Genomic DNA, 23,707 nt, shown 5'->3' with positions numbered 1-23,707 from the left:
TTTGGACCCACCCCTCCCAGCTAACATGTTGTTCCTATATCTGGCGGGTTTCAAGGTTGCTTTCCAGAACGTTGATAAACATTGTTTCGCCTCATCTGGAAGTATATTGTGTTCATCGTGCATTGCGTAACAACCAAGACGGATGATTTGGAATGTAGTTCTTTTTTTCTTTTACGCACAAGTGTGTGTGTATGTGTGTGTTGATATATGAATAGGGTTGCCAACTCTGTAAAATAAAAAGAACCGACACTTCCTCAAAATTCTCTGTGATATAGGTCTCAGCGTGAAGTATCTCTGTTCGGACCTATCCATGGAAAGGAAATGTACTATCGTGAACGAAAGTGCATTAATACATATATTCTGTATGTTCTTAGAAGATTCACTAATAACCTTAATAGATACATTGTGCTATAAATGAGAAAAAGAAATTGATCAATCGGCATTGATCAATTTATTGTATTTACCAGTAACTACCATTCCTTTAAAATTATCGAAACAGATGAACAAAAGTATAATAATCTTTACGTGACAATTTTGGATTTGAAAATGAAATTCACTCTTTAAACATATAGTCTCTACTTCAACTATAGGAAATTGCTTTAAGAAGTCCTTTTCCACTCTTAATAAATGTATAAAATTCCTTGAAAGTAAATTTCAAATTTTCCCTGATACAGTTCCTGTCATCTCTCTAAAATTTTCTAAACAGGTGAACAAAATATATTAATCGTTGATACATGGTGAAAGGTAACAGTTTTGAGTTTACAGAATGACAGCTACTTTTCAATATCTATACTTCGAACTAGATACAAATTTGAAAAAAAAGAAAAAAGTTATAAAGGGGCTGGTGAGAAGTTTATACCCGTCACCGGCTTTAATCAAAATAACATCAATTTTTCCGGCCAGGCCAATGAAAAGCCGGCCAGTTTACAGCCCTATTTATGAATATGTGACATTCGCAATTCATATACTAGTATCTCTTTTGTATCAGCTGTTTTGGTTATTAGTTATTAGATTTAATTTTATTATGTGTGCTTTAATTCTGTACATAACCTACAAATTCTGAATGAATTGCATATCATGACTTCTGTAAATAACTTACAAAAAAAAAATTGCCCAGCTTTCAACTGAGGAAAACTTACAATTAAGGCTTAGACAAAACAAGCAAAGTGCAATTCAGGAGAGTGTTCGAAAAAAAAAAACGGTTTAAGTTTACAGGAGACCTTATGGCAGTAATGTTGTATGCACTAGGCACATTTCCACAATTTGAAATTTTCCTAGATAAATTGTGAATAAAGCGTGTTCAATGTACATTTTTTATAACATTAATCTCTGCTACGAACTCTCTTCAGTCTACACTGAAGAGAAATTCGGATCACTGTCAGGGACTGAATTTGCTAGAATGAATTGTTCACAAAAATCTAGAAAAAATATTTAGTGAATCTACAAAGCTTCTGCACTTAATATTAACTGTACCTATGGCGTCAGTAAAAGAAGAAAAGTCCTTTTTCACATCAAAAAGAATTGACACTTTCAAGAAATTGAATGTCCCAAGAAAGGTTATCACCATTGGTTATGCTTTCCATCGAAAAAGACCTGACAATAAGAATACTAGAGTTCAACCAGCATGTATTAGGCAGATTTGTTCCAATCAAAGAGAGAAGAATGAACTTATTAATTAAATAAGGTGATTAATCGGATTAAATGTTCTCCATTTTTTATTTTTTAAAAGCAGATTTTTATTTAATTTAACATGCCGCATAGCATTTGCATCTAAAGTTATGCTGATTAGTCAATGAGTCCCCTTTATATCTTCTGTCTCCGATCGTTCGTACTGCAACACCCGAAACCACAAACCACCGACCGCCACTGCCGCATGATATATGTGATACTGAAACAGCCAGTCTAGAAGCTGCTTCTGCACTGCTAGTTCACATTGCCTATCTTGCACATCAAATGTGAAGATCACGTTTTCAGCTCGTAAATGTGCTTATGTACATCGTTTGTAAAACTGAAACCAGGAAGATTCACCCTCTGTAATTTATAGATGTGAAACTTGAGGCATTGCTATAATTGTCCTGCAAGTTACATAATTTTTTAGGGTGGCCTTTTCGAGATTTTGCGGGTCCAAGAGGGGGCATTTTTTTTTTTTTTTTTTGGTATTTATATTAATAGCACATCCCAAATCCTGCCTATGACGTTGGTTGTATATGCATTTGCAAGGCCTTTCCATTACCTTTCACATACAAAAAAAAAAAAAAAAAAAAAAAAGACCGAAATATCTTTAATAGTTCCTGAGAAACAGCCGTTTACAATTTTTGGCGCCAAAACTTGTGACAAAATGGACCTGAACTCTGAAGCGCCCTAAGTCGGTCCAACAATTTTTTCTACAAAACAAAGAAATATGTGTCACATCATTTTGTATCTAGAACACTATTGTATCTAGAACACTATATTTCAGAATGATGGATATCTGTGACATCACCCTAACAGATTTTCTAAAATCTGCCTGAATTGAAATGGACAGGGCCATTATTCGATTGTGTATGGATTACCTACGTGCTGATTACGATACGGTTTGCGTCAATGCACCGCGAAATTTGCAATAATCGTCATTGAGTTATATCGACTTGTATTTCTTACGTTGCATTGCTGCACGCAGATTTTTCGAAGTTGATACGGAATAACCGTCGCCAAGAAAGTAATTCCGTACAAGTCGTAGTAAAATTCTGATATATCAATTCACCGCAGAATTTTGCGAAGACAGGTATGAAACGACCGTGTCTGTTATACGATTATCGCAGAAGTTTGTTTTGTGTAGACGAAAGTCGTTAGAGAATGTTACCGCAAAAAATTAATTTTTCGTTTGCGTTTACAGTAATGTTAAATAACGAATCAAATTTTGTCAATATTTATCCTGAAATAAGTATACCCTTCGAATATTGCTATTTGTGTCACACATACGCATATACAGGGGAAAAAAAAAAAAAAGAAAGAAAGAAAAGAAAATCTCGATGCTCAGCTGTTTACTCCAAAGAATAGTAATCCAATGTTATTGGTATGTGGTACGTACGGATTTCTGATTATTTTTCCTTTTTTATTGAAATTGTTTAATGAACTTGAATGTAAACATTACAGTATGAGAAACCTATGTTTTAGTAGTTCGTAAATATATACAGAAGTAACAGTATTGGGAGCTACTGTCTTCACCAGTGTAAAGTGATCCCTGCTGTCTGTTCATTCAATCAATTCTTGGAAAGCATATGCTTGAATCGAACAGGGTATTAATCATAATCTAAATAGAGTAGTTAGATGATTTGTTGTTTAAACATTGCGAGAAGCACAATTGAGTTATCTTGACTCTTATTGAAAGGATTGTAATCAAAATTAAATCATACGTATCGTAATAATTAGCCTAACCGGTGTGATCCTTTCTTTGATTTTGCCCCCAGAATTATTATTGTAAACATATTAATCAACTTATAAGTAACTTTAGACATACACGCACAGAAAAAAAAGGAAAACACATTTCATTAAAGGAAAGGCACCGAGACTTCGTATCTTAAAAACTATTGTTTTTCGGGTGTGGAGTTGCATTCCTTTGCGCAGATTCAGTTTATTAGGGTTTGAGTATACGTACATTATAAGAACTATTGTGCAAAAGACCCTGACCAACGTGTGCTAGGTGGCAGTTAAAAAGTATAAATGCAATCCGAGACTGGCAGGGGGCCTTTGCAAGGGTGCGTCCGTAGGGAGCAGGCTAGTTAGTAACGGTGAACATACACAAACAAGGATAGTGCAAAATTCTGTATATGGTATAAAAACACCTTACGTTGGATTATGGGCTATTGTTTAGCTTTGGGTGGCCAGATTTTTAACTGACTTCTTTACGATATTTTTTCACATGCGGTTAGGTTAGGTTAATAACATTTAATTCAGACAATATTGCGGAATGAGCGTTAGCGAGTGAAGGCGGGTTAGAGCCCTGCAGGGCACGTTGTTTTCTGTCTTTGTTAGTGTTGGCGGTAATTGTTTAGAAATGGGGGACCAATATTACTGAAGGCATATATTCCAAAGTTGGGCGTCCGCTTTAATCAAGTTTTTTTTATTGTTATCTCCTTTCCACACTTTCTGCAATTTGTTATTAGGTTCATTAATCCGTGCTCTTCACAAACCTTTAAAAGATTTTGCTCGTTATCAATGTATTCCTTGACTAATGTTAAAATTGCTAGTTCATTGCCCTTGTACATTCGCCATATTGGTAACATAAATGCTCGTTTCTTTCCCACAATGCAGCTGTTCGGTTACCTTGCGCCAAGTAGTTCCCTCCGCTCGCCATATAGTCCCATGTTTATAACCGCTTATATATAACAAATAAACAGATTTTTCGAGACTCTTATATATTATCAAGCACACAAACGATCAAATTATCCATATATTTCCTGTAAATTTTAAAAATTTTGCTAGAAACGGACGCCCAACTTTGGAATTTAACCCTTACTGAAAAACAGGATGATTTACAGGAGGAAATGAGTTGATAGTGTTGAGAAAATATCGTACACAGTTTTTAAAAAGCAGTAGGTAAAGGCAAGCAGAAATGATTGCCCATTTTATGTCGAGAACAGAACCCAACGAACCCCTGCGGGGCTTCTAACCCGTTCCTCCTCCTCTTTCCACTACTACTTCGTCTTCTTCTTCTGTGAATCCTAATTTGATCGAATCGGACCGAATCGGAATAGAATATAGCGAAAAAGTAGGTGAAAAAGCTGTCCTCCCCCCCTTCCCAAAGCTTAACGATAGCCGTGTTTGCCCTCCATTACTAAACAATTACCAGATTATGCACTTGTACGTTACTAAGAACGTTATAGGTAATATGCTGTTATTTATGTTTTCATTGCACATTTGTGTTCCAAAATACCATAAAATTACTTTTTTTTTTTTTTTTTTTTTTTTAATAGGATCCCTTAACTCTCGGGCAAGCCTATGGTTGCGCGTCATGAGTTAAAACACTGACTGCAGATAATTCAGTCCGCTTCATTTTCTATACTGTGATTAATGGCTACTTTATGTGCGAATCAATGCTTAACAGTTAGAGTGTCAATAAGTATATCTACGTAGATATGCATCTCACAGATAAGAACATATCATATTTCGATTATTTAGTTTAACGTTTTACAATTACACGCTGAGTTTAAGGGAGACGACGATGATGATGACAATGAATGAGATGGTTGAAGGAAAGAGAAGAACCCGGAGATAAGATACGATAGTTGTTCACCACAAAACCCGTTTGGCGTAACGTATGATTCTCCGGGGATAAGCGCTCTAGCACTTGAACCACCGTGGCCCTTGTATTCGGGTTCAGTTGGAGAACTACCTGCGGGAGGGCGTTAGTAGTTTGTACTCGAAAGATACAAATGAATTTATAGGCTGCAATTTAAAAGAAAAAAAATATGCAAATTCTCGGCAATTGTTTCTGTACAGGAAGAAGCATGGGGACGTGACGGGTGAAGGGAATATGTCATTACAGATAGTGTAAAGAGGAAAATGCTTATTTTTAACATGTGTGTCTCTGTTCAGTACTTTCAGCTAGTTTACATATAACTATGTCCCCACTGCTAGCAGGTGTCATTTTTCTGCTATTTATACATCTCTGCGCCTTACGTCGCCTGTGCATGTTGAGTGGTGTATTATTACCTTATTTTACACTTCGACTTAATTCACACTAATTCTCTTACATAAAATCCTAGATATATCTTTCATGTTGTTAGGCAGTATCGTGCAGAACATCATTTCATCAGCGTCTTTTTTTTTTTTTTTTTTTTTTTGGTCAAAATCTTCTAGAAAGAATTTTACCTTTTTTTTAATCATTAGATTGCTGCCACAGTGGCGGCGTCCAGCAGAAACTATAACTCGCATAAGGCTTTTTTTTTTTTTTTTTTTTTTTTTTTTTTTTTTTAATTCTGTGGGGGAGATCAGCACGGTGAGTTTCATCGTCACAGATTACTGTACATAAAAATTGAAGTAAGTGGCGCTATTGTTCTGTATAAATCGAAAGTCCTGAACAGAAGATCTTTCCATATTTATTTCAGGTTTCTGTTTCTTGTTTTCCGAGTACTCATGTACATTAATTTTGATAAATGTTTAAATATAACCTTATTAACGACAAATAACTTAAAAAAAAACTGAAGCGAGCTTCTACTATTCGACTCAACTACTTTTATGTGTTTCTCCTTCTATTCCAATCTCTGTAAAATTCATCAGATTTTAATCAATCTTTGTATGTACCTTCATTCAACCAACAGAAATAACCTTATTGTTCGGAATTTAACAAGGGGACAAAAACCATCCCATGTTGCAAATTTGCACATACGCTCAATACGATTTTCTAGTATGAACTTTGAAAACTTATTCGATTTTGATGAAACATTTTTATCAGGACATTTCAGTCATTCTGGTTGGTTACGACTAAACGCGAACAGGAATAAGCAGATAAAAGGAGATAAGTTCTCTCAAACGTGGTAGTTTTCTATTTATAAAATGATGGGAAAATGATTTTCATCAAATTTATTCGATTTTGATGCAATACGATGTATATTTTCTTTTAAGACTTCCCAGTCATACCCACTACTTGATTAAGTTTGTCTAGAGTGAAAGTGTCAATCACTTTGCACCTCTATTTAAAAAATATGTTCCACGTCGTTAATTTTCGCAAGAAATATACTTCATTTTGAAGTAATATGTCATGCAGTAGTGTGCTGTTGGGTACGTAGTTCTAAACAAGAAATCAGGGTGGAAAAAAATCATGATTTTTTTTAAAAAAAATCATTTTTGTTGATTTTTTTTATTTAAATCGATTTTTTTGATTTAAATCAAATCTTTCTCCTCGTAAATTACAAGTCACAAACTGAAGAAAAAGCATTAGGAGTTAGTATTAAATGCTAATTATGTCAGTTAAGTGAAAGTATTAGGGTTGAATTTTGAATTAATCCCCAATTGTTAACCTATATCAATCCCAAACAATGTTTCTTAACCCTTTTAAATTATGGCTTTTTTAAAAGGAAAATTATAGACTTTCAGTCAAGCAGCTACATCATCATCCCTATTTATCCTAGGATCATGGTTCATTCATCATTCTCTTTAGAAAAGAACAGCCTTTGAAACGGTAACATTCACATTTCCCTATCATGTCCCTGAAGCGGGAAATTTTGAGAGAAAATGGGATTTTTCTGATTTTTTAAAAAATTTTGTTCCCCTCTGAACTCCCTTGTGTTAACGCACATATCTCAAAATCAACTGGGAAATGCTAAGGGGTGTACTAAATGTGTGTATAAAATTTCAAGCTATCTTGAATAGTAAGGGCGGGGAAAATATTTAACAGTGAGCTAAAAACATGCTCACAATGCCCCAGATAACCCGCTTGTAATATAAAAAATTCCTCAGACATCTCTATTTATCCTAGGGTCGTGATTTGTACATTATTCTCTTCAGAATAAAAAAGATTTTCAATCATACCATTCAAATGTCTCCATAGGGTATCTGGGGCGGAAAAATCACGAAAAAAGGGATTTTCTGTTAAAAAATATCCGTTTTTACTTTTTACCCCTCTGGACCAACCCCCTGTTTTAAGGTAGAGATCTGAAACACTGAAAAATACTAAGGGTGCATTGAATAAATGTGCAAAATTTCAATCTCCTAGGTGCAAAGTAAGCCCGTGAAAAATAATATTCCCCAAATACCCCAGATTCCCGTATAAAACAGGATTTCACGTAAAAGTTTCCTGAGACATCCCTATTTATCCTAGGAGCATAGTACGGACATCATTCTCTTCAGAATAGAACAGCCTTTCTAACGGTAACATTCATATGTCTCCATCTGAATCGCGAAAAAAGCTATTTTGTTAAAAAAAATATATTTTTTTTTACATTTTTCCCTCTGGACCCCTCTTTCACGCAGAGATCTGATAACATCTGAAAACTACTAAGCGGTGCAGTGTACGACGGTGCAAAATTTCAGTCTTTTGAGTGCAAAATGTAAGCCTGCCAAAAAATAAGAATAATAGGCATAACAAAAAAAAATCTTTAAATTATGATGTCATCACAAACTATGACTCGCCGCAGAAAGGCGTGAAAGCATATGTAACATGTCCTACAATGCCTTCAGTCTTTAAAAAAAAAAAAAAAAAAAAAAAAAAAAAACCGAAGTAAAAAGGTTTATTGGTACTTTTTCAATCGAATAATGAAGATTCGATTTTTAATAGAATAAATGTCACTTTTTTTCACAAAAGTTACTGATATTTGGTAGGGGCATATTGTTTTTAAAAAATGGAACTAGCTTGAGGCACGAAATACACAAATTTCGCCTAAAGTTATAAATCTTTAAAAAAATCGGAGAGGGGATAGGACCTCTCTAAATACGCCCTATTATCTGGGAACAAACAAGCAGACGCGCACGCGAAACAATTTCATCTTAAATGTCAATGGTGATTTCCCCGTTGCAATAGTTAACGATTTAAAATCCCTGTGTTACGAAGAGAATTAAGCAGGATTGCTCCATTACCTGTTCAAAACGGGATTTTCCCTAATCATCCTCTGTATGACACTTGTTTTCATACTAGACTGTACATTTGAGTCTCAATGTATTATGATTATTAACTTCCGTAATTGAAATACAATAACAGAAACGGGATTTTACTTATTTTCACTTTAAGTTAATTTATTTCGGAATTTGATTTAAATGAACGATTTTTATTTAAAAAATCAAGTGATTTAAATCAGACTGATTTAAATCAATCCACCCTGCAAGAAATCGTATCTTATACTTTCAGATGGTTTTCTTTAGGACATTATTTTCTTGGCAATGTTTAGACATAAAACTTGCAAGTGTTGAGTAGTATTGATAAGAGTGCCTACGGGATTATTTTTCCTTTTGCAGTTATGAAACTGTATATTAAACACAATATCTGTGTCTTCAACAGATTTCCACTCCTCTTGTGAGGCAAACTAACAGGCTGTATTGTAAATCGTCTGATAGTTTATTAATCGTTAAACAGTGAAGTATAGTAAGTTTCTGAGTTTGTAAAATTTCGGATCATATAAGTATAATGTAATTAAAGTTTTTACCTTTCTGTTGCTTTTATTATTTATTAGCTGGAAACAACGGATATAATTGGCAATGCCATATATTTGTAATGATGATTAATCAGCAGAATCACAGAATAAAGGACTAACGCTCATGTCACTCATAAAAATGACCACGACCACGATCGGATAAATTTCTAATTGCGCATTGTACCTAGATATTTATTTGAAAATGCTGAATCCAATAATTTTTTTTTTAAATATCTGTTCATGGGGTGACGAAAACAAAATGACGTCAAAATTGAGATACTTATGATTATGTCCCAGCTTTGAGATCACATTCTTCGCGACTCTATGGACGGGACTGCTTAAAAATAGTCCCCATTAGGTTTACTGTCGTCTGCTTAGTGTAAAAAGCGCAATTAAAAATGTATGCACTGGTTTGTGTACTTTTTATCAGTGGTATGACCGTTAGTTCTTTATAACCGATTTGCAGAAATCTATGCCTCGAAGTTCTATCGGGTTGTCTGAAAAGTATTGAACCTTAGTAGTTCAAAACCGAGAATACATATATTGTTATTGGAAAATAACATGAAAACACATATGCATAATTTTGTTTAATGACCTGCAGTTTTTTCAGCAATACCATAGTCCCATCGCTAAAGAGCTTCCGTGAAAAAATCTGTAACATATAGTTTTCACATTCCTCTTTGAAAACTAACTTTACACAATATAGGGAGTTATGCAGAGCAAAACAAATGAAACTCTGTCGGTGGGTGGATATATTGGAACCCTTCAGCCAAGTTCTCTCAATTGGTGGTCTGGTTTTATTATTGTATACGACATTTTGGCTGTTGACCAGTTCTGGCCGCCCCTTTTGAATTGCTAGGTGCATTCGCGCTACTTCTCAAGAGTACATGTTTAAGTTCGTCGTTCTGCCCGTTGGTATTATCTCATGATGCATGATGCCCTTCCAATCCCACCAAACATACAGCATAACCTTTCTGCACGTTAGTGTGGTCTTTGCTAAAAACTGTAGAGTTTCGACCACAATCTTTTCCGCACATTGTCGTATGTTATCCACTTTTCAAAACTCATGATCAACCGCTTCAGAAATGGTTACGTTTCGGTGGAGATTCACAGATAGAAATTCGATTGAGTAAATGCGAGCTTCTTTTTGTAGCCAGTTTTCTGCAAATGCTTTAACATTGTATGATGTTGGATGTTTAGGTCATTGTCGATGTATGACTGTTTACATGACGATCTTGGTGACTTTTGCCAGTATATCATTCACTTTTGCTATGATCGGTCGCTCGCTGCGAGAAGCATTTTTAACATCCAAATTTTTAGAAGAAAACAACTGAACGGTGTTTTGGCTGTTACTTTTGATAACGTGCATTGCCCATAAACAGCACAAATGTCTTTAGAGATCTGCGCAGCATTCATCACGTTGAGCTATCGTGTCTATTTTATATATTAAGAAAGTATGGTACCTTGCAACAATGGAAATAATGACAAGCACTTTTTACTGGTGCTGGTAGTGGTGGTTAGCAACTGATTTTAGTATGTTTTTACAACAATATATTCTAAACGATTTTACGCCCAATATAAAGGGAAGTAGGGTGATGCCTATTACATTACTGGAATTTTATTTTAAGCATAAATGGCATGGGAACATATTTTATTTTAAAAATGAAAATAAAAGACTCATAAGACACGTTTTCTTACCAGTCTACAGGTATTATCTGTGGTGCGTTTTTTTCTTTCTTTTTTTTCTTTTTTTCTTTAAGAGGTTTCCCCAGTGGGCTCTTCACTTGCTTTTGCCAATCAGAATGTCCTTATTGAATTTCTTTCAATCTTCTAAATTCACAACTATTCATGTTCTGATAAACAGATGCTACCTACCGTCTCTCTTGGGTACTGGCTTCTAGAATAATCCCTAAAGAAACAGTTGATAACAACCTGGCTCAGAGCTTATGTTCTGTTGAAGCGCAAATTAGCAACAATAAATAAATAAATAAACAAATAAGTGATACGACGTGGGTAGCCTCAATGGTTCGGAAATTCAGTTTTAACTGTATTTTACTTTTGTACACACGTATGCGTATATACGACTGGCAAGCTGATAATTCCATAAGTATTCGCACACTCACAAATAAAAGAGAGAAAATTACCTTGAATGAATTCCTATTTATTGAATGCATGTGTATATTTATGTATTAAAAGAATTGATACCGTACTGATAACACACAAATTTCCACTTGATACAGCATGAATGCGTGAACGAACAACACTGCGCACACACTTCAGAAATATAAAACACTTAGTATGACAAGAGAAAGAAACACAAGATATACGTATAGCAAATGAAAAAACTTAGAATATGACCCTTATGGTTATTCCTTTTAATGCATTTACTAAAACACTATTTACGTCGAAGTTGGGCTTTCACTGCAAAATAGGAGCAATGAGTATCGAGATTGGGTAAACACCAGTTTCACCCAATCACATACACAAAAAATTTAATACTTAGTTGTAGCCATCTACATTCTAGAACATAAGTAAGTTCGTCCAACGTAGTCTTTTATGTGATTTACTTTATGAACACCAAGCGCGAACTCCTCGCTTCTGCCAACATTCGAGAAAATCCCGGCACAGTGTCACTGGTTGGCAGTTTATATATATATATATATATATATATATATATATATATATATATATATATATATATATATATATATATATATATATATATATATATAAGATTTACTATGGAAAATTTACAAGTTTATATTTTCATACTTAATGCAAATATAGTTATGGTATATTGAGTAGTTCTGGCAACACGTCCTTTAGTTCCATGAGAACGAAGAACTCGAAATTGCAATTAAAATAAGTGTTGCAGACCAATTTTAAGAATTCAGTCTATAATTGATGGATTTTTCACATAATAGTTCAATACAAAGCAGTTTAATAAAAAAGAATACAGATTGGCAATTGTGGAGATTGACCATTCTTTCTGCAATTCACACAGATTACGAGCACAGTTCCCACGGTAGTTGAGATATCAAAGTGTCGGTGTGTCGGACTGCAATGGTTGATGTGCATCTGGTCTGCAATGTAACAATTTCGTATTTAAAAAGATTTCCAAGTGTTGATAATCATCCATATGAAAAGTATATACAAAATAGTCTTACAATTAATAGCCAAAATCTTGAGTTGGTAACTTCACCCGGAAAAATAAAAAAAGTTTGCTATTTCGAAGCACTTTGCTAATGAGATAACCACTTAGTTCAGTAAAGAATGTCTTTGTATTATTGACGGTAGCGGTCTGTCTAGAGAACACTTGTGTGCATAAGTAGTTTCTCACCGGCTCGAAAGCGTTCAGAACAAAGCAAGAAAATAACTTCCGTTCACATGAATAAAATATTAATTTTGCATGACGATTACAAATCTGCGAAAATATACAGTTTGTCCAAGAAGTGAATTGTTATGCCCGACCTGACGGTCATACAGATCTTTTGAAGGAGAGCTTTTCAGTTCATTTATTCTTATGTACAGTACATACTAAACCGAATAGAATATGTTTATAACTTCCGATTCACATTTGTTATCAAGGTTAGTTATTATGATATCTGAGCAAGTGTACTTTGTGGTGAACGAACACTGTGCGTGTGTGTGTGTTTTTGTTTCCTCTCGGTCCTCCCCTTCCCTTCCACTTTCTTTATTTCCGCTATTTTCGTTTGTTTTTTCATAGTCACAGTCTCTTTAAGCCTAACCGGCATGGCCGTTGGACGTGAAACTAAAAATTTTCATTTATGATATCTGTTAATTTTGTAATGATGTCCGCTGCTTTGCGGGAAAATTCACCATGATAGTGAAGAATACATTTGTTGGCTAATGTGATTGTCTAAAAATTCCTTTGACGAAAATATCAATTCTCCTTTTGAGATTAATTTTATCCAATTGCATAGTTGCGCAGCATTCCCTGAAGAGGTTTTTAGAGCTCATATTTGATGTTAAATTTGAAAACTGCTCGCGAAGCTACAAATTCAAGACGTTGCTCTTGAAGATAAATTTGTATTAAACGAATACGTTTGATCTTCATTTTACTCTATTCTTCTGGTAAAATATGATCAAGAGTTGTACTGTTGTACATAATTCGTTATGCAGTGCGGAGCTTTTCAAGTACACATCTTAATTGAGATGCTACGATTTTCTACTATGTACAAGATTTTTCAATGGCTTTGAAATTTTTACCGTGGATAGATAAAGGAGCAAAATGTTTTCTCATTATATAACGTTTTATTGTCTACTTAAATATTTGATGTTGCCCGCGAGACGAAAATTCCATTTTCAAATTCGAGACGAGGTGAGAAATACAATTCTCGTATCTTTTTCGAGACTGGAAATTTCTTGAGTCTCATGTGCAACTCTAGTTAACCCAAGTATTAAACTCTCTTTTATAGTGTTATATGGTGCATAGTTAAAAAAATACATTAATTATAGTGATCTTTATTATGAACCAATTTAATGAATACAATGGAAACCATTTGTCCACGTTTAATGATACACAACTCATTATACAACATACTCCAATAATAAATCTTTAATGTTGTTATAGCACACTCTTTGTGAACCTCTCGTGACGCGAAAAGATTTTGATAACTTCTAGATAAAATTAAGGAGGAAGTCAGGGCATAAATTTACAAAACGAGCCGAGAAAAATTTCGAGATGATTCGAGAAAAACTTTCCGAGAATTGAGAGAGACGATGAAAAAACTATTTCTGTCTTGCCTCGTCTCGTGAGAAACGCTAATATATTCTAGAGAATCCGAATGGTCATTGCTTAAACCCATAAATCTTGATATAATTTCCTTGTCGAAAGAAACTGTACTCCGAACTTTTCTTGCGCAGATTTGAACATAGATTTCTAATTTATTTGGAATCCGGTCTTAAAAGGCAGTTTGTGTTTATTTCCGCATACTCTAAAATCTTTCATACGTTTACTTACTTAGTTTACGTTCGACACTTGCTTTTCTTTCATTGTAAGTTCTTTTCGTACACACTTTTTGTCGAACAGCATGGAGGAATTAAAAATTTCGAATCAGTCGTTCATACACTGTATAAGGTCAGCAGTTGGAATTGGACAACACATAACATTTTATTATCTCTGTAACACATGAATCCTTTAGCTACAGTATATGATAGCATGAGCAGCAAACTTCGCATTTTATTGTTCAAAATTTGCAATATGTAGTGTTCATCGCTAATGTTATAAGCGATCTTTGATTAAGTCCGTCAAATAATATGACAGTCAACTTTTCTAGTTCTGTAACTGTTTCTCCTTTTGCCTTACAAAATACACAATATTTACACACAGAAAAATAGATAACAGTGTATAACAAATTAACCAAATGGTTTGAGAAAAAGAAAACGTAGAAAATATGCAACAAAAATATAACCAATAACCTATCAGCTGAGAGTGCGCGAGAATATTTTCTTGTACGGAAAGTCAGTGATTTGGTTGCAAAGATGCCGTCACACGAAGTGACAGACTGCATAGTTTTACCTTCTTTATTCCTGCCATGCCTGCAACAAAATATGCGGGCGAAATATACGTGGTAAGCACAAAGTAGCTTTCCCTTTTTATTTCTTCACATATTGGGGAAACCGACTTTGTGCCCACCTTGAAGTGGTGGTAAATATAACACGCAAAAGACAGGTAAGTAATATGTCTCACAAAGAATCTAGTTAAAGTGTTTAGTTTGATAAGGCATGCTAACATATTTAAGTAGAAAAGTGAAGAATAAATGTCTGTGAGGTAAAGACTACAATTCAGTTATATGTTTACAAAATTATTTAATTAATTTTGTTTTTTTTTTCTTTTTTTTTTTCTAGCCCTGAAGTATGAGCAAAACAAATGAAAATGGTTATGCTCCTACATATCCGATGCAGTAAATGGATCTCCGAAGTTTTTAAAATTGAAGTAAAGTGATACATGTGATGCTGATGCTTTCAGCATGAAGAAGACATTTACTAAAAAATTCTTAAAGAGAGAAGTACACGTCGAATCTCTTTAAGTATAAACAATAACCAATCAATACTTATTGACTACTGCCCTCAAGAAGCTTGGCTATTTCAATAAATAGAATAGTTACAAAGCTTCTGTAAGGCTTGTTAGTGAAACACGAACAATATGCAACTCTAGCATTTATAATACTAGTCTGTGCAACTTTACTAATTTGAAGTCATACCTCATCAAGCACTTACGCTTACGGTGTCTACACGTGTAATTTGTAGAAAACCATATAATACTGTGTGGAAACAATTTCTTCTGTAAATAAGTAGTTTTATAGGTAAGTGTTGTATATTTATTTTGCATGCTACTTGTGGTCATTTGAAAGGTACATCAAATTGTGATCGATTTGTTAGGGTGCATGGTACCAGAGTCAATTCGTAATGGGAACAGTAGTAGTATAGTAGTAGTAGTAGTATAGATGTTGACGAAACATCGTGAAGCAGTTAGTTATAATATATAGAAATGAAAAAGTACACGACTGGAACACCAGTCCACTCGTGAACAGTCATTATTCTATTATTTTTTGTGCCCATTGGGTAGCATACTAGTTAACGTATGGACACGGGATTTGGATTTGAATTTCGGTCAAGTCGTGCATTTTTCACTCTTTGTATATCATTTGTCGTTACTTGTTTCGTATTTGGAGATTCTAGCCAAAATGGAGTATATTTTACATCAATACATTCTTTCGATCTATGTAAAAAATTACATTTGTTTCCTTTTACGAATGTTGGTCACAGGAGCAAATAACATCGTAAATTCCAAAGCCTGGTATATCCCACTCATAGAAATGTTAAAAGTGGGATAAGGAATAAAGGAGGTCATAATTCGTGGAAACTACACACAAAACACTTGATTATACCGGGTGTATCAAAAATCTGAAGCCATAGGCCAAATCCGTTATGAGATGCGAACAATGGAAAGAGGGAGGAAAGTTGTAGATAATAGGCGGTTTGCAGTCTGAGTTGTTGGAATTTTCCAATAACACCAGCCGTTTGGGTTCCATACTAGTAGCGCGCCCAGCATTAAATGTTTTCAGTTCAGCAAGCTGTTAAAACGGAACGTAAAATGGACAACAGAATGATACGGAGAACATACGCATTGTTGTGTGAAGGGGGGTCTTGATCACCTCAAAGTCGTTTTCCAACAATGCTATATTGTTCGTTATGGTGAAAGTCCAAGGGAACGACCTGATTAACTGGTAACGCTGCTTTTTTTTTTTTTTGGGGGGGGGGGGTATAGGGTACGTTACCAGTGTGGAGCCCAAATGGCTGGTGCAACTTGAAATTTTCTACCATTTTAGATTGAAAACCTATTTCCAACAACTTTCGTCTCTTTCCATTTTTTCGTATCTCTGCTTATAGCAGAGTTGGACTTTGGCCCAAACTTTTGGTATATACTAAATCGCTTCTCTTCTAACTTTCAGTCTCAGGTTGTATGTATATGTGTTTGAAGGGATTTTTTTAAAATTATATTATTATTAATTTATTTCAGACTTAATTAAAAATAAAAATGTTTCCACTGAGAAACCGAAATGCTCCAAGAAATATAAAAGCTCAGTAAGAACTAGCTGGCTTTAATTTAGTATTTTGTGTTATTGATTCCTAACTAACGCTTGAACAAATAGTATCGCTGTTTTCTACTTGAGCAAAAAGAAATACCAGCTTACTGGATGCAGAAAGAATAGTAAGTTTCACTTAGAAACTTATAGAGAAAATAAAGCTAAATAATTTGTATTAATAAATACTGAATTTATGCATCCCGTAGAATGTCCACGAACATTAAGATTATTGAGCGAAGAGTGTTTGAAGCAATTGGAACAATAGTGCTTATACATTTCCTTTTAAAGATTCTGCAGTAGTGTGATTGGCTCCGAATTATATAAGTATATTTCAATATCTTCGAAATAGCTCCATTTCCCTTCTCTTCTGAATGAACAAAATGGAACATTTTTCAGAATAACACTATAAAATAGTAAATAAAAATTAAACAATATAAAAGCAAGCAAAAATGCATATTAGGATTCAAGCTCCAGCTCTAGGAGTTATGAGCAAAAAGCTCATAAGGAGAGCTAAGAGAGTTATATATTAAGGAGAGCTAAAATGCACTCTGACTTTACAAACACAAGAAATTCCTCAAATTGGAGAAATTGCTGACAAATGTATGTTATAAGTAACGTATTGAAAAGTTAGAGTACGCGGTTGATACACTTTTTAATTAAGATTAAGTAGCTTACTTCCAATTTTTTTTCTTATTTCTTTCTTCAAGGATATTGTTGTTTGCAGCTACCAACTTTTACAAATTGATGAATCATCGTGCCTGGAGAGGAACGATGGCTCAGGATTAAACTGCTTACTTCTGGTGGGAGGGGTTAGATCCTAGACCATGTGAGTTTTTGGCGTGAACAGCATCGTGTCCGTGTGTGTTTTCTGGACACCGTTGTCTACCGTTTTCTCTCATGTTATGATTTCATCAATTATTTGATAATCATTCATTTTAACTAATCATCATGCTCCTGTTAGCCTACAGAAAACAACAAGTATTCCATTTCATTCCGTGCTTGTCTGTTTCTACGGCCTTTATTTATATTTGCCGTGCTCCTTATCACTGTTAACTTTAGCTTTCATATTTTAAAATAGGTAGACAGTGCAGTGTTGTTATCGCTTTTAAGTACCATATCAGATACTGGAAGTTAAATTTAAAAATGTTCGTGTTCTAGTTATGACGTACAAGGTTACACTGTTGCAATCAAAGGGACTCCATGAAATGACAATGTGCTCAACATTTATTTGAAATATTTCTTTGTTACCATTTACTCCGCAGTCCACCCTGCTGGTCAGTGGCTGGAGCATGCGCAGGTTCGATTCATCATGGGAGAGCACAAAGAATTTAATTTGTAATTGTAAAGTGTTCAGTTGAGCACTATCTTGGAAACCTTCAATCTGAAAAAAAAAACTATAACATAATTAGATATTATTTGTGGTTGGAATAAAAGGATCACGAGGCGAACACGGAAAACGAAGTACTTCTCAGAAATTAGTAAACTGTTTGATCCAGTTTAATATTATAAAACAAATGGACTGAAACTTTTCAATGCCATGCGCATATAAAATTCTAAAAGTTAACATGAGCACGTATCGAACCCTGCTCTCCGGTTTAGCGAGACTATGCCCTAATCACTAAACTACCCAGTCTATTTCTAGATCAGCCATTCATATCAACTACTGTTGTACTTATAAAACGCTGTGCTTTACCTTAATTAAGATTTCATTTAATATAGGCAGTATTTCTCAGTATTCTGTGAATGCTTATAAATGCATGCAGTTTCTCACTATTTTTCCCTTTGCGTATTTGATGAACCAATAAAGAATTCTTCAATTTGACGTCCCACGGATATGCTCTGTGGGCTAAAGAAGGATAATTAATGAGAGTGAATGATTGTGAAAGAATAGGTAGAATAAGAAAATGGAAGAACTTGAGAAAACCCATGGATATGATGTTTACCATAAATTTAGTATCTGATTAAGCGTTTAGTCAAAAACTTTGTAATATACTTTTTAAGTTACGGAAGGTTTTTTAATTTTGTGGTAAGTAATGAATTATATATCTTACACGCATAAAGGTAACCAAGAAAGCTCTGTCGCTTGTCCACCTACCACCTTCGAACATCGATATGTCACCTAAGACCCACGATGGAAGATCAAAAATAGTCCCCATCAGCATTGGTGACCTTCTGCCAACGTTCTGGAAGGCCATGGATTCCATCGCAGTAGAACTTAGTGGGCCGTGAAGCGAAGAAGATATCAAGTGCATTTTGCACCTCTACTAGAGATTTGAACTTGCATTCTTTAAGGTGATTGACAAGGAATGGAACAGATGATAATCGGACTGTGCAATGTTTGGGAAGTATGGCGGATGCAATAGTGTTTCCTATCCAAGGCACAGAATGGTGTCCCGGGTCATTCTAGCCACGTGCGGCTTAGTTTTGTCTTGTAACAGAAGGAGCCTTTTGCGATTCACAAGTGTTGGCTCCAGAGTTTTGAGTTTTTCTTGAACACAGCTCAATTGCTCACAGTACACAGTTGCATTGATGCTCTGATCAGCTAGTAGCAGTTCCCGATGCACAAGGAAGCGAGTAGTACACCAAACACAGAGGACCTTCTTCTGGTGCAGTGCTGGTTTCGGCTGTTTTAGAACCGGTTCATGGGATGCTAACCAATGATAACGGCGCCGTGGATCTTCATACAGGACCACTTCTCATCATATGTCAACACCCTGTCTAGAAATGGCTCCTTCCTCAGACGAGACAGCAAAGAAACACAGTTGTCTGCTCGCATTGTCTTCTGGGTCGAAGTCAAATCATGTGAGACCCATCGACCCAACTTGTAGTACTTCCCAAGTTGATCGAGATGCTGCCGAATGATTTCTCCACTCATACTGAATTGTAGTCCCAGTTTCTTACATGTTTGGCCACTGTTCGCCTAAATTGCTGCCTGAAGATTCCATTTTGTACATGTGTTGCGTCTTCGAGTGTTTCGTCACCGTCCTTAAACTTGTTAAACCACTGCTACACTGTCTACGTAGTTTCGACACCCTCACCAAAGTCCTGGCATATCTTCCGCCCCGATGCAGCGTCATTTGACACCAGTTTTAACTCGTACAGCATACACGCTCTTATGACGCTCTGTGGAGGTCCCATGTTCACTCTTACCTTCGCAAGTTCACGGTATAACTGAACTGCCACAACCAGATAGTATGTTGGATATGCCCACACCAGCAACTGACCTTTGCCTTATCTCTATTTGCATTCAACTTACGGTGTGGGGGCCAATTGAACACAGGCCTCCACAAAAAGCGACAGAACTTTCTTGGTTACCTTTATAAATGAAAAATCTTCCTTGAACGCAACTCGATATTGTTGAGTCAGATGGTTTTGCTGTTCCGTTCGGTTTTATTCTAGAAATCTCTTAGTGATAGAAATCGTAATCTTTCTTGATAAGGCTTAATATGATAAGAATTTTAACAAAGAGTTAATTTGTGTATTACGTAAATATATACAATTTGGATTTAATTTGTATCTATTGCCCTAATATTTTGATAAAGAAAGAAAAGGTGCAGTTCCTGCTTGAAAACCATAGGCATTCTTTCATGTTACGTGCATACAGGGTCGTCGGAAAAGAATGCCGGGATTTTGATTAATTACTATGAGAAAACCATTAAAGGTACTTAAATGGTTTTAGCCTTAAAATGTGTAGAAAATATCAAAATTTTTGTACATACCTTAGTAAATTTCAATGTGTGCTCCGTTTGTCGCTCTGCATAGGTATAATCTATAGTCAGTTTCCAAACAGTTGGATTGGCGGAGAAGCCCTCATTGCATGGCCTCCCAGAAGTCCAGACCTTACCCTTTGGATTTCTTTTTCTGGGATATATCAAAAACATTGTGTATGCAGAAAAAATTCACGACTTGGTACATCTTCAGCAGCGCATTTCTGCCGCCATCTTGACTGTTACTCCTGATATGCTTCAACGCACGTGGACCGAAATTGACTACAGATTAGACGGATGCAGAGGAACAAACGGAGCACACATTGAAAATTACTAAACTATGTGCAAAAACTTTAATATTTTCTACACATTTTAAGGCAAAGACAATTGAAGTACTTTTAACCGTTTTTTTCATAGTAACTAATAAAATTCCCGGCATTCATTTTCGATGATCCTGTATTATACCAAATTACTTATATCAACTGTAAAGTCTTTTATATTTTGTTCAGAATTAGTTTCTTATTAATTGGAACTATAATAATAAGCTGTGAAATAATAGAGTCTACTGATGCTAATAGTAAATTGATGATAAGAAATAAGCGCTGTTATCCCGTATAAAACCTTTTATTGTCATTCAAATACATCACGTAATCGTAATGTAAAGAGACGGATATCTCTGAAATTCATCTATTACAAAACAAACTATGCTTAAACGCTTTCTTAAGAGAATCAGTAACAAGTTACGAAACTCGATTTAAATAATAAAAATAAAGAATTATTTTTTAAAATTTTCTTTTTTTTAACCATGGATTCAACGAAAATTCGAGGTTGTGAATTTACAACAGCTTTGGTGTTTTTTATTTTCTCATATACCTGTTGATCTTTCATTTTTCTGACTGTTCAAGGTGTTCATAATGGCAGCTGTTCAGCAGCAAACAACTCAACTCGAATTTCACCAAGCCATGGCTGATTTCAAAACAATGTTCCCAGAAATGGACGATGACGTCATAGAGGTATGTATTTTATTTTTTTTTATTTATTTTATTTTATTTTTTATTTTATTATTATTATTATTTATTTATTTTATTTTTTATTTTTTTTTTTTGGTATCTTCGCGTTCGTAATCAGCATGACGCATTCAGCTTGCCGTCTTGAGATAGTATTAGAAAGGTTTGGTAGTTTTTCGACTGTCTAATCAAACAAATGATGACTTCTTTTTCTTTTAATTTAGTATCTTAGTAACCGGAGAGTATATAGTTCTCGCTGTTACTCATTTACGCTATAGTCGGCCAGTGTCTCCCTTAATTTTTTTGATTTAATTTCGTTAAATGAAACCTTTCTTTTATTTATTTCAACTATGTGTAGTGCCCTTTCTTCCGCCGTTCTGGTACGGCGCAGGAAATCCCACAATATGTGTTGCTTATTGTATGATCAGCTAGAAATATCGCTCGGTTAACATTAGAGCATCGGACTTCCGAGAGCTAGTTCGTTGCCAACGTAGGACAGGCTAACAAGGAAAAGAAACAGGAAACTAGAATCGAATAAAGTACATCAGGAATGAATACACAGTGCGTTCCATAAGATAAAGATGAAAATCAAATACAACCACGGATTATTGGGCTGCTTTTATTACCGTCACTGTATATAGCAAACTATTGTCTCATCACATCGGCTACAGTTAACACAGTTATACCAGTACGATCATAATGCAAACATTTATACATGTATCCAAATTTCTCCACATTAAGTTACATAACAGCATTCCTGTTCTCGATATGAGTCATCCACCAATACATATAATTAATATATTTTTCAGTATATGTCATCAATTAATCCTTTAAATCATCGTGTTTCATCATATACATACACCAATACACATTTATATTATATTTCTACTAACTTCGTCGCGTAACAGCAGAAGGATGATCATTTAGTGCAGGAAGCAAATTGATTCATTCAACATGGCAAACACAGTAATATATTAAACAAATGTACAGGCATCCGATTTGTTATTTGTGATGAACCAAATATATATTATTTTCCCTGATGTTATTTATAAACAGGAGAGAATACAACCTAGTTGCGGAATCCTCACGGATTTTCTTCTCTTGATCAACACTACTATATATAAAGTTATTTCTATTTCAATTACTAATAATATAAACAGCAGAAAATATCAATTTAACAGAAAAAAGTGAAGATAACTGGCTATAATTTCTTGGTCATTAACGCCAATACATCGGTGACACAGATTAAATATAACCCAACATTAACTTATATAACTAAACAACAAAATAATGGCATGAATGCAATATTAACAATAATTAATATGCCTTTGCCAATGGTAAAGGTAAACAATAATGACACATACAAAGAAAATAACCCTATACTGTAATGGAAACCAAACGGGTCCATTACATATGCCTGTGTACGTTACAACGCTATAACAATTAAATTTGTGTTGATTATAAAATCACACATTCATTTTTTGTGTTTTTACATAATTAATGATAGTATATAGGTTTTATTAAATGACATGAAATTTTAATTTCTTGGTGTTATTTAAGAATTCTTTTATTTATAATAATTTGCGCTTTAGTTGCTTTTTAGCATTAGTTAGAAGAGGAAGCCAAAGATTTTTTTTAAGACTAAAGTGTCTTTTGTGTGTGTGTGTGTGTGCGTATATATATATATATATATATATATATATATATATATATATATATATATATATATATAACTATAACATATGGCTGCTTGGTGAGTTCGGAGGCAGAGTGTATAAATACGATCCATGTTTGTGGGGATGGCACTCTCTACTCGACCACTGACTTCTACACATCTCCCAGAGATCCTTACCCCTTTGCGCCTCCAATAATTGAAGGGACGCAGGGATGAAGTTTTTCACCTCTCATCCGGACTTACAGAATGAGTAGTCGGCTCTGAGACATGCCCTATCACTTTTTTTTTTCTTAGGAACTTAGGATATTTTTAGATAGGCTAAAATAAGGATTTTTTTGTTAGATTCCTACTATAAGGGAGTCTACTTTTTATTTTTGAACTAGTATTATTAAAATATTGTGCTAAATTTTATTGGGCAGCTCTCTTGAGTGATAGAGACTGTTTATTTTAATGTAATAATGATAACTCTTCTTTCGGGATAAGTGAGCCTGGAAGGGAGTTTGATAGAGAGAAACTTGAGTCATTTTTTTTTATTATTATTATAGGTGATGGCGGTCGTTATACGACGAACCAGATTTTTTTTTTTTTTTAATGAACC

General features: G+C 34.6%; 1 protein-coding gene across 7 annotated transcripts in view; it reads left to right on the top strand.

Annotated features, from left to right (window-relative positions):
• The first annotated feature begins 2,956 nt into the window (after nucleotides 1-2,956).
• LOC145694692 (CUE domain-containing protein 1) overlaps nucleotides 2,957-23,707 on the top strand; it is a 57,490-nt gene continuing 36,739 nt past the window's right edge. For 4 of the 7 annotated variants that reach the window (XM_081771200.1, XM_081771203.1, XM_081771205.1 and 1 more), the window contains exons 1-3: nucleotides 2,957-3,062; nucleotides 14,979-15,436; nucleotides 21,333-21,440. In XM_081771200.1, coding sequence (XP_081627326.1) covers nucleotides 21,342-21,440 — 99 coding nt within the window. In that variant the 5' untranslated portion in view covers nucleotides 2,957-3,062; nucleotides 14,979-15,436; nucleotides 21,333-21,341. Of the gene's footprint in view, nucleotides 3,063-3,137; nucleotides 3,279-14,978; nucleotides 15,437-17,440; nucleotides 17,547-21,332; nucleotides 21,441-23,707 lie in introns of those variants that run through there. The other 3 variants (XM_081771202.1, XM_081771201.1, XM_081771204.1) reach the window with 3 other exon arrangements.

This window comes from Thermobia domestica, chromosome 9 (assembly GCF_964235325.1).
Source record: "Thermobia domestica chromosome 9, izTheDome1.hap1.1, whole genome shotgun sequence".
Taxonomy (NCBI): domain Eukaryota; kingdom Metazoa; phylum Arthropoda; class Insecta; order Zygentoma; family Lepismatidae; genus Thermobia; species Thermobia domestica.
This window is presented reverse-complemented; position numbering and strand designations above follow the sequence as displayed.